Here is a 17,058-nt window from a genome sequence, read left to right on the forward strand (position 1 = left end):
GGAAAAGAGGCTGTCAGCCTTTAATAGTTAATTGTTATACAGATAGTCCTCAGCCTATAACCACAACTGAGTCCAATATTTCTGTTGTTCAGCAAGACCGCTGTTAACTGAGTTTTACTCCATTTTACGACTTTTCTTGGCCCAGTTGTTAAGTGAACCACTGCACTTGTTAGTCACTCAGTTGTTAAGTGAATCTGGATTTCCCATTGACTTTGCTTGTCAGAAGGTCCCCAAAAGTGATCACGTGACCCTGGGACACTGCGACTGTCATAAATACGAACAGGTTGCCAAGCATCCAAATTTTGATCACATGACCATGGCAGGGGGTGGGTGGGCGCTGCTGCAATGATTGTACATGCGAAAAATGGTCATAAGTCACTTTTTTCAGTGCCGTGCTAACCTTGAACTGTCACTAAATGAATAGATTTAAGTTGATTACCTGTACTTTATAACAAGAGAGTTCTAGTAGTTCAAATTACGATGTGTATTTTGTGTTCTGGACCATCTTAAAGGGCAGACAAAAGCAAACGTTGCAACCTAGAAAAGATCATGGCTAAATGGCTACACTACTGCATGGGAGAACTCTAAAATAAATAAAAATAAATACTTGGCAATATGACTGTCACATTTAGAGCAATAGCAATGGCACTTAGACTTATATAGCCCCCCCCCTCCAGAGTGCTTTACAGCCCTGTTTTACATAGTCAGCATATGGTCCCCAGCAAGCTGGGTCCTCATTTTACCAACCTTGAAAGGATGGAAAGCTGAGTCAACCTTGAGCCAGTTAGGATCAAACTCCAGGCAGTGGGCAGAATCAGCCTGCAATACTGCATTCTAACTGCTATGCCACCAGGATTTATTTATCAGAGCTACTGTAAATGTGAAACTATATGGGTTCCTATTCTAACTTCCAGAAATCCCACACCTACTCTTTAATAATCATAATATACATTTGACTTTTCTTTTTGTCTATATATGAAGACTGGAAAATTATCTTCAGTCTAAAAAGAGACTTAGGGAACTAACAATAGGCTAAATTTGCCACAATTTAAAACATACATGCAATATATATCTTTTCAAAAATAGTAGCATATCTTACTAGCATCCACCTGTACTGTAAATCAGGGGTCCCCAACCCCCAGTCCGCGGCATGCCAGCAACCAGTCCACACAAACAAGCAATGCCCCATCTGTGGGATGCAGGCAGCACACAAAACCACACACCCTCCAGTCCATGGAAAAATTCCTCTCCACGGAACTGGTCCGATGCCCAAAAGGTTAGGGATCTCTGCTGTAATTACACCTTCATAATTATTGTCAGGTTTGAAAGGCAGCTGTTTCAGACTTCACTCTTTAAAAAAATAATGAAGGTCTATGTGAGCAGAAATTGTACAATGTTGTATTATTTTTAATTTTAAAATTTAATATAAAATGAAATGCTGCATGTCACTACAGGTAGTCCTTGACTTATAATCACAACAGAACATAGAATTTCAGTCATATGTTTTTGCGATCGTAAGTCAAGGCTGAATTCGATTTTGACTTGTTTTTACAAAGGTCATAAAGAAAATCAGTACAGTCATAAAGTGAATCATGTTGTCGATAAGAGAATAAAAAAGGCCAGAAACTGGCAAAAAGCATTGCAAATTGTAATCACATGACCGTGGGATGCCTGCAATCAGTCATAAATGTGAACCAGTCACCAAGCCCCTGAAATGTGGTCACGTGACTGGGGGGAGGGACACAGATATAACTTTTGAGGCCAGGTTGTAAGGAGTTTTTTTTAACAGTCTGTCATAATTTCAAGCAGTCATTAAATGACCAGTTGTAAGTCAAGGACAACCTGTGATGTCATGTTTTAGGTCAGCGGTCTCCAACCTTTGTGGCTTGGCAGCCAGGCTGGCGGGAGAGAGGAGAACTGGTCAATGCAAGTGGCAAGCTGACGTACATGCACATGTGCAAGTAGCAGGCCAGTGCCATGCATGCAGCTCACTTGTGTGAGCAGCGGGCCAGCGTGCACATGCATGACTTCCCATCAGCTCATGCAAGTTGAGCTACGTGCATATGCGCACTCTGGCCAGCCAGTTGCAAGGCCCAGTTCCAAATAGGCCGCGGCCCCATGGATTAAAGACCCCTCTTCTAGGTAATTCTAGTTCACACCCAAGGATCTTTTTTCACCTGGACCCACACCCAAATCAATATAATCCCCTTGATTAGTGGGCCATATGCCCTATAAAATAGCATTCTTTAAAAAACCAAAATGTGATAAGCCCTGCCTTCAAGAGCAGACTTGCAATTACATGTGAGGTAAAAGTGCTACGACTGCATTTTTCTGCAGTTCTGGGGCTGAATCACTCTTCCAACATTAAATAAATGAAGCTACATCTTCCGAAGCCACCACTTTGTTCCACAACTATCAACTATATAGGTGTCCCAGAAAATGCTGGGTTTCATTTACGCCTACCATGCAAATCCAATCATGCACACAAGACAGGAAATTGCTTTACTCTGTTGTAGAACAAAGGGCAATTGGCACGAAAGTTTCCAAAGCAAAGCACTGTTGGTCCAAGGGAAGTATGATCTGTTGGGAGTTTCTTATCTATCGGTGTTGGTCGGCTCCTGGCTCCTTTTGTGCTTTGGGTTGTTCTATTTCAAGGCTTACCTTTGATTGGTTTTGAAAGTGAAAGGAATTTCTGCTTTTTTAGCTAACAATTAATGAAGGTCAGTTTGATGCCATAGGTTTATACCCCCTGCATTCTATCACAAGGACCAGAACTATAAGTCTAATTCAGGCCCTATGGCAGTGTGTCTCAACTATGTCAACTTTGTGGGAAGTCAGGCCCCCAGAGAAGGAAAAATTAAAAGGGCAGAAAAATATATTTCCTCAAAGGATCCTAAAGAGGCAGAAAAGCATGCCCGGCTTTTTTCTTAATATCCCCAAGTCTCCCTCCCTCAAGCAGAAACCAGCTCTGTAGAAATGCAGATGTAAATAATGCAGGAAGGTTGTAGGCCCCCAGCTAGAAGCTTAGGAAGACAAAGACACCTAAACTCTACATACCCCACCCAAACTCTAAGACAGGACATAATAGGATTAACCCGCAGATGCCAAAGGGCACACTCAGACTCAGGTCAAAGTTCATGCCACAGGAACAACTCCAAACAAAAGACTCCAGAGGGTATAAAAACCCAGTCCCTACATGTGCTCTCTCTTTTCTTCCAGAGCCATCTTTCTGGCCGGCTCTCCTCTTCAATAAACTGCAAGCTTCTTTCTAAAGCAGTCGCCGTGTTGTTTATTCCTGGTGTTATATCTCCGGTTCTTTCAGCATTAAGCGAGACAAAGTGTTGAAACAGCAAACAAGTTTATTAACTCAGAACAGAAGCAGCCCTAATAGCTGCTGCACACCTATTTATACTGTTAGCCACTAAGGCAGCAACCAATAGGTTTAAAGTAACAGTTTCCTGCCCAAGCCTTATTATCAGCTTGGAGACAGCCAGTCTGGCTTTGAGCAACCGTTACATAACACAGAATCTAGGTCAAACATTAAGCAAGTGATCAGACATTAAGTAAGTGATTTAAAACAGTTATGGCCAATACATTACACCCCTTCCCCCTAGATAGCTCAAACCCTCAATTGCTTTACATAGTCTTGCAGATATTTAGGTGGCCTTCTTGACCGTTCAGAACATCTAAGGGTTGTCGGAGTCCCCCGGTCTACCTGCTTGCCTGCCAGTCTGGGTAGACCAGAACTCTGAAGTTCAGTGGAGTCAGGTTGACTTGAGTCCCTTTGGCTGGCCACTCCCAGTTGGCTCAAACCAAAGTCCAATCGTGCAGCAAGGTCTCTGGGAATGTCTCTCAGCTCCGTTTGCCTGCCCTGTTCATTGGATGCAGTCTGTGAGTCCAGAGGAGACTTCTATGGCCAGTCCCCTGTCTCCTTGAGGAAAAGCTCTGTCGGAGTGTGCAAGCTCCTCTGTTAGAATGCTGTTGCGCCGGTCCTGTGTGTGACCCTCTCTGGAGTCCTGAGCTGGTGACTGATCTGCCAAGCTGCTGATGCAGCTGGTCAATGTGCCAGTGAATGACTTGCCCATCTTCCAGGGCCACCTCATAGGAGTGTGGCCCTGACACCTTAACAACCACTGCTGCCACCCACAAAGCCTCTTGCTCATAATTCTGGGTCCAAACCTGGTCCCCAACTTGCAGACTTCTGGGTGCCTTTGGCTGTGCAGAGTGCGCTGCAACTCGGTAAGGGTATAGCCTGTCCAGTTTGGTTATCAGGTGTCGGCCCCAACATAGCTCGCCTGGGCTTCTGCCCATGGCTGTACAGGGCGTTGTGCGCTGGCAGAGTAGGAAATCTGCCAGCCTGTGGTGCCAATCACCTGTGACAATCCATTTGAGGGATTCCTTGGTTGTGTGGACCACACATTCTGCTTATCTGTTCAACACCGGGTGAAAGGGAGCCGACGTGGCATGCCTTATTAGGTTGGTCCTGAGGAAGGACTGGAATTCAGAGGCAGTAAATTGAGCCCCATTGTCTTGAGACCAACATGTCTGGAAGGTCATGTGTTGCAAAAATCCTGTGCAGTTCCTGTATGGTCCTGGCAGTCATCATAGTGGGAACTAGTGCAACCTCTAACCATTTAGAGTGGCTATCGACCACTATTAAAAACAGCTGTCCCTGAAAGGCTGGCAAAATTGATGTGGATTCTTGACCATGGTTTATGAGTGTCCTCCCATTGGTGGACAGGGGCTTGCAGCATCTCTGGTCTGTGTTGTTGGCATGTGATGCAGCTATGTACTTAGGCCTCAATAGCTTTATCTAGCCCAGGCCACCACAGGTAACTCCTCACGAGTGCCTTCATTCAGACTATTCCCAGATGGCCCTCATGCAGAGACTCAAGCACTCTGGGTCTTAAAGAGCTGGGGACTATGACCCTACTCCCCCAAAGGATGCACCCCTTATGAGCTGAAAACTCATCTCTTCTTATGAAGAAACCTTGAAATTCTGGCCCTGGACATTTGTCCAGCCATCCTGTGTGCACCCAATTCAACACACGACTCAATGTTTTATCAGCTGCTGTCTCAGCAGCTATGTCCCTGGCATGAAGGAGAGACTGGCAAATCCTGGATAGCCAGGATGCATGCAGTCAGAGCTGGATCTGGCTCTACATGTGGAAGGGGCAACCTGCTAAGGCCATCTGCCTGGCCCATTTCTTTGCCCGGTTTGTGAAGCAGCCTATAGCTGTAGGCTGAGAGGAAAATAGACCACCTTAGCATTATAGAAGACAGAATTTGAGGTGTCTGTTTGGTCATAGTGAACAACCCAAGGAGTGTTTTGTGGTCCGTGAAGACCATGAACTGGCGACCATACAAATAGTCATGGAACCTTTTAACTCTGGCTACAATGGCCAGAGCCTCTTTGTCAATTTGCGCGTAATTGCACTCTGCGGATGACAGGGTCCTGGAATAATAGGCAATGGGAGTCTGTTTCCCATCAGCTGTTAAATGACTTAACACAGCCCCAACCCCATAAAGGCATGCATCACATGCAATGCAAACAGGCAGCTTCTCATTGAAATGGGTGAGTACAGAATTCGAGGACAGCAATGATTTGACTGCCTTGAAGCTGCTTTCATGGACAATGGTCCACTGCCACTGAGCTTTTTTGTCTAAGAGCTGGTGTAACGGCTCTGCCACTGTGGCCTTATGGGGGAGGAATGCATGGTAAAAGTTAAGAAGGCTAGGAAGGCCTGAAGCTCTCCCTTGGACCTCGGGCTTGGGGTCTGCTGAATCGCTTTCAGCTTGGAGTCCTTTGGATGAATGCCATTGGCATCGATGTGGAACCCAAGGAATTCAGTTGATTCTACCCCAATCTTTCACTTTTCTTTTTTCAGTTTGAGTCCCACTGTGTGGAACCGCTGAATGATGGCTCTAAGCCATTCAGCCAGAACCTCTACAGACTCCCCGGTAATGAGGACATCATCGAAGTAGGGGAAGACCCCTGGAATGCCCTTGAGCATGCACTCCATTACTCCCTGAAAAATCTCTGGAGCTATACTCACCCCGAATTGTAGGTGCTTGAACTTGAAGGCCCCCCAATGGGTGATGATGGTTTGGGCAGCTGCCGTGGCCTTGTCAAATCTAACTTGGTGAACATGCAGCCTCCTTGCAATGACACCAAAATATGGCTGACAACTGGCACTGCGTACGCATGCTGTTGAAGTGCCCGATTAATGGTACACTTATAGTCAGCACATATGCGTACTTCTCCATTGGCCTTGAGTGGTGTTACTATGGAAGTCTCCCACACCCCACTGTCTATGGGCCTCAATACCCCCTGACTGACCAGCTTGTCCAGCTCTGCGTTGATTTTGGGTTTCAATGCGAAAGGCACTCGACAAAGCTTGATCCATATTGGCGTGACCAGGGGATCGGAGGACCCTTGTACTCCCCTAGGCTTGAACTGAAAACATCTGCGAATTCAAGGCAGACTGAAGACAAGTCCACCACTTGTGTCCGGTGAATGCCAGTTACTTGAATGGCCAATGCATTAAACCAATCGAGTCTTATGAGGCTCAAGCGTTGGCCTTCCACCATTACAACATCTAGTGGGCCTGCAAACCCCTTGAAATTCACCAGAAGTGTGGCTTTGTCCTTGACCGCCACTCGGGAGTTTTGGAAGTCAGTGAGCAGTAAATTAAATGGCCGAAGTTTGACCCATCTGTTGCTTTGGTTGCATATATGTCTAAAGGTTCCTATAGAGATGATGGACAAGGCTGAGCCTGTGTCCAGTTCCAATTTGCATGGCACTCCCTGAAGCTTGACTTGAAGTCGAAGCTTTGGCTTAAGGGGCGATGAGCACCAGTGTTGAACACATTCCTCTGGCTGGAGCATAACCCTACTCAGTGTTACCTCAGGCTCCCCGTACTTCTGACTAAGTCTTCCTGTGGACATTCCCTCTGGCGACCTTGACAGACGGCGGCAATGTGGCCTGGTTTGCCACATGCCCAGCACGTTGCTGTTCTGAAACAGTATTCTGTGCATTGATGGCAGCGTCCACAGCTCATGCACCTAAGGAATGGATCTGCCTTCTCAGTTGGCTGCAGTCCCTTTTCTTGGTGCCTCTGTAGTTTGTTGACTTCATAGTCTGAGTAAGTGTCTTCCATCTGGTCAGCGTCCTCATGGTGGACGGCTTCGGTGCTTGCTGTGCTTTTGGAGGGCCGCAGCACTTTAATGGCCCTTCCGGCAGCTTCGTTCGCCATGACCTCCTTCAAGGTCTCCTGTAGTGAGAGAGTCTCCTTAGCAAAAAGTTTTTGTTGGAGCTCTCGATTCCGGAGTTCACAGACTAAGCGGTCTCTTAGTCTCTCCTCCAAATCAGTGAAATTGCACAGTTGGGATGCCTGACGAAGAGCGGCAATGAATTCTGTAGCTGACTCGCTGGGCTGTTGCTCCCACTGCTTGAAAGCTTGCCTCCACACTATAACTGATAATTTGGGCTCGAAATGGTCGCAGAGCTTTTTCTTCAAGTCCGCATAGGTGACGGACTCTAGCGGCATCGGTGCGACCAATCTCTCAGCAATATCAAAGGTGGCTGGGCCACACATGCAGAGGAAGGTCGCGGCCTTCAGTCCATCTTCACCGACTAGATTTGCATAGAGGTGGTTTTCTACATGGGAAATGTAGGACGCCCATCTCTCCAGGTTTCATGTGGAATTCTTCGAGCTTCCCTACTTTTGCCATGGTGAGTTGCTTGCATTGTTTGTTTCTCACATTGCCTTGTGCTGCTGACTTCTGTATAGGCCCTAGGATGGATCCTTAGGGCGTGGTGGTCTCCAGCGTGGCTTGCTGGCAGACTGAGGTGGGGGGGAAACAAAGTTCCTGCCAGGCTCTGTGCTGGCTCCACCCCCTAGTGACTTCAGGCTCTTAAGATGAAGCAGCACATCCCACCTTTGTCGCCACTGTTATATCTCTGGTTCTTTCAGCATTAAGGGAGACAAAGTGTTGAAACAGCAAACAAGTTTATTAACTCAGAACAGAAGCAGCTCTAATAGCTGCTGCACAGCTATTTATACTGTTAGCCACTAAGGCAGCAACCAATAGGTTTAAAGTAACAGTTTCCTGCCCAAGCCTCATTATCAGCTTGGAGACAGCCAGTCTGGCTTTCAGCAACCGTTACATAACACAGAATCTAGGTCAAACATCAAGCAAGTGATCAGACATTAAGCAACTGATTTAAAACAGTTATGGCCAATACATTACACCTGCCTTAGACTGAACCATGATAAAGACTTTTCCTTCAACAACTTTAACATGTATGAACTTCAACTGCTGGCTGAGAAATTTTGGGAGTTGAAATCCAGACATCTTCATGTCACCAAGGTTGAGAATCACTGTCCTACAGGATCGTGGGGTAGGCCATTCTACTAAATTTAAGACAGGTTTTGGCAGCTTCTGATTCTAAAGGACCCATTTTAACTTCAGGTCATACCACTCACACAAATGGCTGCTCTGGATTTTTTTAAGTATAATTTTTATTAAATTTTTACATAGGCAAAAGACAAAAATGAAGTGTTGTGTATTAGGTTTTGGGAAACAGCTATTCACATGTTTGAACTCTAACAGTTCTGGCGGGAGTTTTAGTGGCAGGATTGTTAGGTTCAATCTGATTGGCTGTACAAAAGTATATAAGCTTGCTTGTATGCCCTAACCCCTCAGTACAGATAATGACTGCTAATAAAACATTAGTTTGTTTGTACTCATCTGCCTGGCGTCTTCTCTACGCGTCGGAACCCAATACTTAACAGTGGCGACGAGGATGGGATCCTGCTTCACCTGAGAGCTGAAGTCACGAGGGGATGGCTTCATGTGCTGGAGGAAAGAGGCATCTTTCCCCCCCCCCTCTATCGGCCAGCTAGTTCAGCACGCTAGCGGCCTCGTGCTCAGAACAACCCATCTGAGTTGGCGAAGCAGGATCCAGTTCAGAAGAAGGAAGATGCTGAAAGTCGGCCAGCCTCACTAATTCGACATCCGCCACCCCGAACAGTGGCCATCGCACCTCGGACAAATAGAAAATTACTTGCGGGTGAACCAGATCGCAGAGGACGGCTTGAAAGCGGCAACACTACTCTGCATAAGCGGGCCTGCAACATTCAACCTGGCCGAAAGCTTATTCGTCCTAACACCCATTGAAACCATCTCATTCGCCGATCTTAAACAAAAGCTGAACACTCATTTCAAGCCCAGAATGTTGGAGATGGCCTGGTGGTTCCGATTTGATCAACGAGTGCAACGCCCTGGGGAAACTGCATCAGAATTCATCGCAGCCCTATGCCAGGCTGCTAGACGCTGTAGGTTTTCCAACTTAGATGAGCGTCTGCGAGACCGGCTCATGTGTGGTCTGAGAGACAAGGCGTTGCAACAAAGACTGTTCGCTAGGCACAACCTAACCCTCCAGGACACACAAGACGAAATCATGGCCAACGAGGCAGCCGGTGGTGCGGTCCAGGTGGTTCAGTCGTTCAAACCCAGTAAGCCGGAAGAAACAATACACTACAAGGCTGTTTCTTACAACAAAAATGCAGTCGAACACAAAACAGAAGACGGAAGAAGACAGAGCCATGAGAACGAGGACGCGAGCACAGAGAGAGCAACCAGAAGGCCGTTTTCTTCTCAAGGTGCATGGGTTGTGGCAGCAACCATGCAAGAATGAACTGCAAGTTCCAGTTGGCCACGTGTTGGGCCTGCGGTCGATCAGGGCACATTGCGACAATTTGCAAAAGTTGTTTCAGAGACAGCCAACACAAACTACAACGGGGAAACTCGCCAAGGAAATGTACCCAGGCTCATAGCCTGACCAGTGTGGGGTTCTGTAAAAGCCAAAAGGCTATTTGCCGAACCGGGGCCTGCTGCTCCTTAAAACCTAAGTTAAAACTTGAAATTCATCTTCAAGGCATTCCTTGTAAGATGGAGATAGATTCTGGGTCTGCGGTTTCGATTATTTTATATGATACTTTTAAATTTGTTTGCGGCCGCAGTAAGCAGTGGGCTAAATTGAGACCCTCTAGCATTGTGTTAACTGATTTTCAAAATGCCCAGGTCAAAACTAAGGGGGAGGCTACGCTATCTGTTAAATTCAAAAAGTTTCAGGGGCACCTGGATGTTGTTGTGGTCAAAGGCCAAAGGACTAGCCTAATAGGATTAGACTGGTTTGATGCATTAGGAATAGTAATCACTGGCATCAATCGTACTCAGGAGGTTAACATTGAATCTGTGTGAGAAGAATTCACATACGTATTCAATTCCAAGCTGGGAAGATACACTGGGCCCCCTATCTCATTTAAGTTGGACCTGAATGTCTTGCCTATCAGAGAAAAAACCCAGGAGAGTCCCATTCGTGCTAAAGCATAAGATTGAAGCCGAGTTGGATAAATTAGTAGAACAGGGGGTGCTGCAGCCCATAGTGGGGGGGAAATGGGAGACCCCTATAGTTACCCCACTCAAATCGAACGGAGAAATTCGTATCTGCACTGATTACAAGTGTACCCTGAATAAAGTCCTTAATCAGCATGCTTACCCGGTCCCCATGGTCAGCCATGTGATTGCTTCCCTGCAAGGTAGCTCCATTTTTGCGAAGCTCGATCTTGCACAGGTGTACCAGCAGCTGCCTGTTAGCGAGGCTACAGCGGCTGCGCAGACCATAGTAACACACAAGGGAGCATTCAAAGTGAACAGGCTACAGTTCGGCGTGAGTGTGGCACCTGGAATTTTTCAAGAGGTAATGGAACGTACTTTAAAGGGCATTCTGGGCGTCTGCCCATATTTTGACGATGTTTTAATTGCGGGGGAGACTGAGGAAATCTTAGCAAATAGACTAAGAGCTGTGTACTCAGGAAACTTTTTGCCACTCATGGGCTTCCTGATGTCATAGTTTCTGATAATGGGACTCAATTTACTGCTGCTGAATTTCAGGCCTTCCTGAGAGCAAACATGATTAGACATGCCACATCCGCGCCCTTCCACCCGTTGTCCAACGGTCAAGCAGAACGGATGGTAAGAACAACCAAAGACTCACTAAAGCGCATCATCACAGGTGACTGGCATCACAGGCTCGCAGACTTTTTACTTTGCCAGCACTCCACACCTTGTACTTCCACGGGGAAAAGCCCTGCGGAGTTGCGCTGGGGCAAACGCCTCATCACCAAACTGGACAGACTGCACCCTGACAGAGTGGCATCCGATGCTGCTCAACCCAAGCCCCAAAGGGACTACAACCAGGTGACATGGTCTGGGCCAGGAACTATGGACTTGTGGGTTCCGGGGAAGTTGGTTGACAAAACGGGGCCCCTATCTTACACAGTAGGGGTGGAGGGAAGGCGTCTAGTGAGATGGCACATAGATCAATTAAGGAAACAATTTCCAGAACGGTCACTAAGCATAAGTGACAATCCCTCCCATAGCTCTCAAGCTGACACACAAGTTAGCTCCTATTCACCCTACCAGCAATTTCAGCATTCAGTTGAGTTCCAGTCTGAGGAGGATCCAGAGGAGACAGAGGTGCAACAGGAACCCCTGCAATGAGTGGATCAACCCATCATCACGGACCACTGTGCTGATCCTGTTTCAGGATCTGACTCTGGGGTGGGCCTACCGGACATGGCCAACCAGAGAAATTCTTCAGAGTTTCCAACCAGTGGCGTAGCGTGGGTTGTCAGCACCCGGGGCAAGGCAAGTAATTTGCACCCCCTAACCCGTGGATTTTAGCACTCGAGTCTCTTCCACTAGCTCAGGAATTCTGGGAGTTGAAGTCCATGAATCATAAAAGAGCCAAGGTTGCCTACCCTTGAGTTAGGTTCAAGGCAAAAAAGGGTCTCTGGAGAAGAGGGAAAATGCTAGTTTAAAACTGAAACAAGGCAACTTTAAGGTGCCTCAGCTGTGATTTAGGATGAGACAAAGAGAGGACATGGCGTTGAAAATGGTTAATGGGGCATGTTTGTTCCACTCTTAGTGGACGTCAAGATAAACCCCACGAGAGAATGACCTTACAACAGATGTGAATAGGCTTGGACTACGTTTGTAGATTGAGTGCATACATCACATGGAGCGATGATGGGCTTCATCAAGATTTATGATCCCACAATTGGCTAGCTTTCTCCATCTTGTCCTAAACCCTGGATACCAACCACGGTTTATGGCTTAGCATGTGGTGTGGGGTGACCCAACATGTTAGGCGACAAACAATGACTTCCAACTTACAATGCCTCAGCTTCCCAAGGTTATTCCAAAGCCGGAAAAGCCAACCAACCCACCCTGTAGCTTTGCCTGCTTAGGCTGAACCCCAGGAGTTCGTACTTGCTGCGGCGCCCGACCTATTTTCTGCCCAGACGCTGCTTATCCAAGCCAAGCCGCCTCCTTCTCTTTGGCACCTCGCCCCAAAGATTCGCCGGACTGGCTGGAAACTCTCGCTGCTGGCGACATGTGTCAGGGGGGCGTCCTGATCGCCTCCTGCAGGGGGAACCGAGTGGCCACAGAGAGTCAATACGGCAGGAGGAGGAGGAGAAGGAGGAGGAGGAGGAGCAGCAAGCAGCCGCAGGTGTGGCGGCTGCAGTTGTTACCTTTACCTCCGGGAAAGGAGGAGACGGGGGCGGGAGCTGGGTCGGGGGGGGCGAGCTTGCAGGTTGAGAGCCAAGCGGAGGAGAGCCGCGGCGGGAGAAAGAGAGGGAGGCGAGACGCCGCCAAGCCTCCCCACCCCCACCCGAGAAAGGAGGCGATCCGCAGCCGCAAGAGGACGGGATCCCGCTCTGGCTGGGCGCAGCGAATGCAGTTGCTTTCTATGCTCCGCCCACTCGCTCGCTCCTCCGACCCTCGGTGAAGCAGAATCGTCCCCCTCCGGTGAGCTTAATGGGCGCCCCCCCAGATGTTGCGCCCGGTGCGGCCGGCCCCCCCTGCACCCCCCACGCTACGCCACTGTTTCCAACTGAGAGGGACACTGGTTCACGGGGCATACCAAATGAGTTGGTACACTACAAGGTGAGGGAACCATAGAGACGTTCCTCACGCCCTCATAGGCCACCTGCCTATCTCAATGATTATGTGGTCAATTAGAGAAAGAAGTATGTAAAGAATTCTAGTTGGAAACACATGCCTCTTGTTTTTTGGATTTTGTTAATTTATCTGTATATTTCATTTTGTAATGGAACTTACAAGAGAAGTCTACTCATAGACTCATACTGGGTCATTGTGTACCACTTGTCAGTACAGAGATACTGGCAGAGCAGCAGAACGGTCTGTTGTGATCTTACGGGCAGCAACCATAAGTACACGTCCAAGAAGGTCACATTGACAAACTTCTACCTTGAGTGGGGTCAATCACTCAGAATTAATGTTGGTGGTTGGGAGTGAGTTTTATAATCTTGAGGAAGGATTATAGAAGAATATAACCTTGAATGGGTTCAATCATTCACTGTATAAAAGTTAAGTGTAAGATGCCAAGTTGGAGTATTACTGTCTGATCCTTGATAGGGGAAAGGGGTGTTGTGTATTAGGTTTTGGGAAACAGCTATTCACATGTTTGAACTCTAACAGTTCTGGTGGGAGTTTTAGTGGTGGGATTGTTAGGTTCAATCTGATTGGCTGTATGAAAGTACTGTATATAAGCTTGCTTGTATGCCCTAACCCATGGGTGGCAAACTCAATTTCATTGAGGGCCGCATCAGCATTGCGGTTGCCCTCAGGGGGCCAGGTGGGTGTGGCCTGGGTGGGCGTGGCCTACTGGGTGGGCGTGGCTAGAGTGCATATGGCCTACTGGGTGGGCGTGGCCAGCTCTACATCGTTCGCATCAAGGGTGCCTATGGGGGCCTGGGCAGGAGTGGGACAGATCTGAGGGTCTCTGGCAGAAGGAGGGTCTCTTGGCCAGGGCCAAGGCAGTGGGGGCCATTCCCTCACTGTTTCCAGAATGGCTTCGCGGGCCGCATGAAACCACTTCGCGGGCCGGATCCGGCCCCCGGGCCTTGTGTTTGACATGTCTGCCCTAACCCCTCAAGATAATGACTGCTAATAAAACATTAGTTTGTTTGTACTCATCTGCCTGGCGTCTTCTCTACGCGTCGGAACCCAATACTTAACATGAAGGAAAACTGCATCATGAAAAGAAGGAAAAATAAGAAGAGTGAAAAAAGGAAAAAGTGCAGAAAACAGAACAGTAGAAAATAGAAAGAAAAAAAGAAAGAAAAAGAAATTGGCAACTCCTGAATCCTTTTTAACAATTATAAACAAACTTTTTGTCCCTCCTCCCTCACTAATATTGTAAAAAATTCCTTCAGCGCCTTGTGCAGACTTTTTCAATCATTAAATCCATAAGTCATCATTTCACTTGTTTTCCATTTTCAACAAAAAGTCCACAAAAGCTTTCCAGTCTTGTACAAGAATTTACTATTTTCCAAAAAACTGCTTTGGATTACCATATAGCTACCCGGCTAATTACCAAATTTGAGGACACTATTTTCTTTCTTCTATTTTGCCTAAAACCACATCGTTGCAACGATGAATTGCACAAAATAGCATGTTATCATTTTTTTTATGTCTTGAAGATTGGATCCTATCCTAAATTAAGGTAGGTCTCAATCTGAAGGTTTCAAGTCACAATGTGTGATTCCTTTTGTTTGTGGGCTTAGTGTGTGGTGTGACCTCCACCATTACAAACTGTTCTATAAACCAGGACTAAAACAACAATCCCGACACATAAACATTGTCAGCTTTTGTCCATATCTTTTTTTTGCCAGCTCAAAATCTGAAACTTTCCAAAGAGATAACATCTGGATTTTATCTATAATAATAATAATAATAATAATAATAATAATAATAATAATAATAATAATAATAATAATAATAATAATAATAATAATAAAGTTGGAAGGGACCTTGGAGGTCATCTAGTCCAACCCCCTGCTCAGGCAGGAAACCCTATACCAGTCTCTTCTTAAAAACTTCCAGTGTTGGAGCATTCACTGCTTCTGGAGGCAGGTTGTGGAGGCAGGAGGCAAATGTTATAGGGTTTCCTGCCTGAGCAGGGGGTTGGACTAGATGAACTCCAAGGTCCCTTCCATCATCATCGTCACCATTATTATTGTTGTTGCTGTTTGCTCTCATGGCATTTGGGAAAATGCTAAATTTAGCTTGGCTGTGATTTAGGTTAGAATTACTGGCAGCTTGGCATTCAGCCTAGGTTCTTGGGCACGTCCCCTGGATTCCAGCGGAAGTTCTTGCTCCGCCTCTTGGATTTATTCTTCTTTGACGTAACCTTGGTAGTAATTGCAAAAAGGGAGGATATTTATTTACAAAGTCAGATCTGGCAAACCAAGCTAGGAAGTATCTTCCCGATTTGGGCAGCTCTTCTAATCTTCTTGCTCTTGCTGGTTGTGAAGAGATTTATGGCTCACTTAGCCAGCTGGATCCTTAACCTGCTTGTCAGCCTAACTCCAAAGCTTGGAAATGACGTGTGAAGATGCCAGTTCTGTGGAAGAAGAAACAGAGAAATAGTGTACCAAGGCAGGATTTAAACTTACTCTGTAGAAAGGCAGATTGTGCCATGGGAGGTACAAAGTCTGTATCATGCTGGTAATGAGTTACAAGAAGAGTGATTGTTTAGCTACCTGAGATGCAGTTATTTGCCTTCGTGCTGTTCCTAACTCACCTGTCTTCTGCCTGCTTCCCCCTTGCAAACTCGCTGAACTCTGTCAATTGCTCACCGGTAAGTAAACGTCTTGTCATAGTGGTGGGAGGAGGCAGCAAGGTTTAGAATCAAACAAAATAATCTCTTAAGATCTGTTCCCTTCCTTTTCCTTAGTGAACCGAATATTTTGCATTATTGCTGTGCTGCTAACCGGTATTGGCATTTTGGCATCTGCGGTTGATCAGGTCTCTGACAGCTTGATTCTCTGTGGAGAAGCATGTTTATACCACATTAGCACAGTGTACCTGTCTCAGGTGTCACTACAGCCAGTGGAAGAGGGATTGTTGACAAGAAGGGTTATAGTAGCATCAGCTCGGCCAAAAAATTCTTGTATCGTGTTATAAAAGTTTCGGAGCCTTTCCTTAACAGCATTCCTTAGCAGAATCAACAGTTGCTGTGATGTAGGGTCCTTGGTGCTCTCTGAGCTTGGTTGTTTTCTTGCAGATGTTTCATTACCCAACTAGGTAACACCATCAGTGCTAGCTAACCAGGTGTTACTTAACTGGGTAATGAAACATCTGCAAGCAAACAACCAAACTCGGAGAGCAGCAAGGACCCCACAGCAACTCCTTAAAACAGTAGTATCATTTCCAGAGCTTAGGTAGCAGCCATGTGTTGCTAAGAAATGACACAGTTATTTTAAAGAGTTGTAGGCACATGCTACGTTTGTACTCCCTTGTGAACTAAGGAACTGTTCTAAATAATTTCTGAAATGCTGCATGGTTGCTGCATCACCGGAGGCTTTCAAAAACAGACTGGACAACCATTTGTCTGAAATGGTATAGGGTCTCCTGCTTAAGCATGGGGTTGGACTGGAAGACCTCTGAGGTCCCTTCCATCTCTATTATTCTATGTTCTAATCTATGTTCAACCCTGAATTACAAATATTCTCCTGTTCTTGCTAGAACGGGTTGTTGGCTAGCAATGCCTTATCCTGACTATTTTTGATACCAGGGGTTTGTGTGTCATCAGAGGTTTAGTGATACAGCAAACAGCAGGGTAAAGCTGGATACGTTATTTCCTGGGAACAAGATAAGGCATATCAAGGAAGAATGAGCAAAACTGAAGCTGTATTCCAGTGATGTTGCAATACTTAATCAAGACAAAATCTGCACTTGAAGAAGGACTATAAATTAGCTATCACCATAAGTCTTAAGGTGCTTCAAGAGTGAAGCCACTAGACACACAGATCTTTTATTTATTTATTTTATTTTATTTATTAGATTTATATACCGCCCTTCTCCCGTAGGACTCAGGGCGGTTCACAAGGTTTTTAAAAACAACACAACAAATTACAAAACTTAAAATCAATTAAAAAGATTATATTGACCTTGAAA

The 17,058-nt window shown here is 46.3% G+C and overlaps 1 protein-coding gene across 1 annotated transcript in view; it reads left to right on the top strand.

Moving 5' to 3' along the window:
• The first annotated feature begins 15,388 nt into the window (after nucleotides 1-15,388).
• IL17RC (interleukin 17 receptor C) overlaps nucleotides 15,389-17,058 on the top strand; it is a 34,098-nt gene continuing 32,428 nt past the window's right edge. The window contains exon 1 of the mRNA XM_083353333.1: nucleotides 15,389-15,739. Coding sequence (XP_083209459.1) covers nucleotides 15,647-15,739 — 93 coding nt within the window. The 5' untranslated portion in view covers nucleotides 15,389-15,646. The remainder of the gene's footprint in view (nucleotides 15,740-17,058) is intronic.

The sequence above is a fragment of the Vipera ursinii genome (assembly GCF_947247035.1).
Source record: "Vipera ursinii genome assembly, chromosome: 2".
NCBI lineage: Eukaryota > Metazoa > Chordata > Lepidosauria > Squamata > Viperidae > Vipera > Vipera ursinii.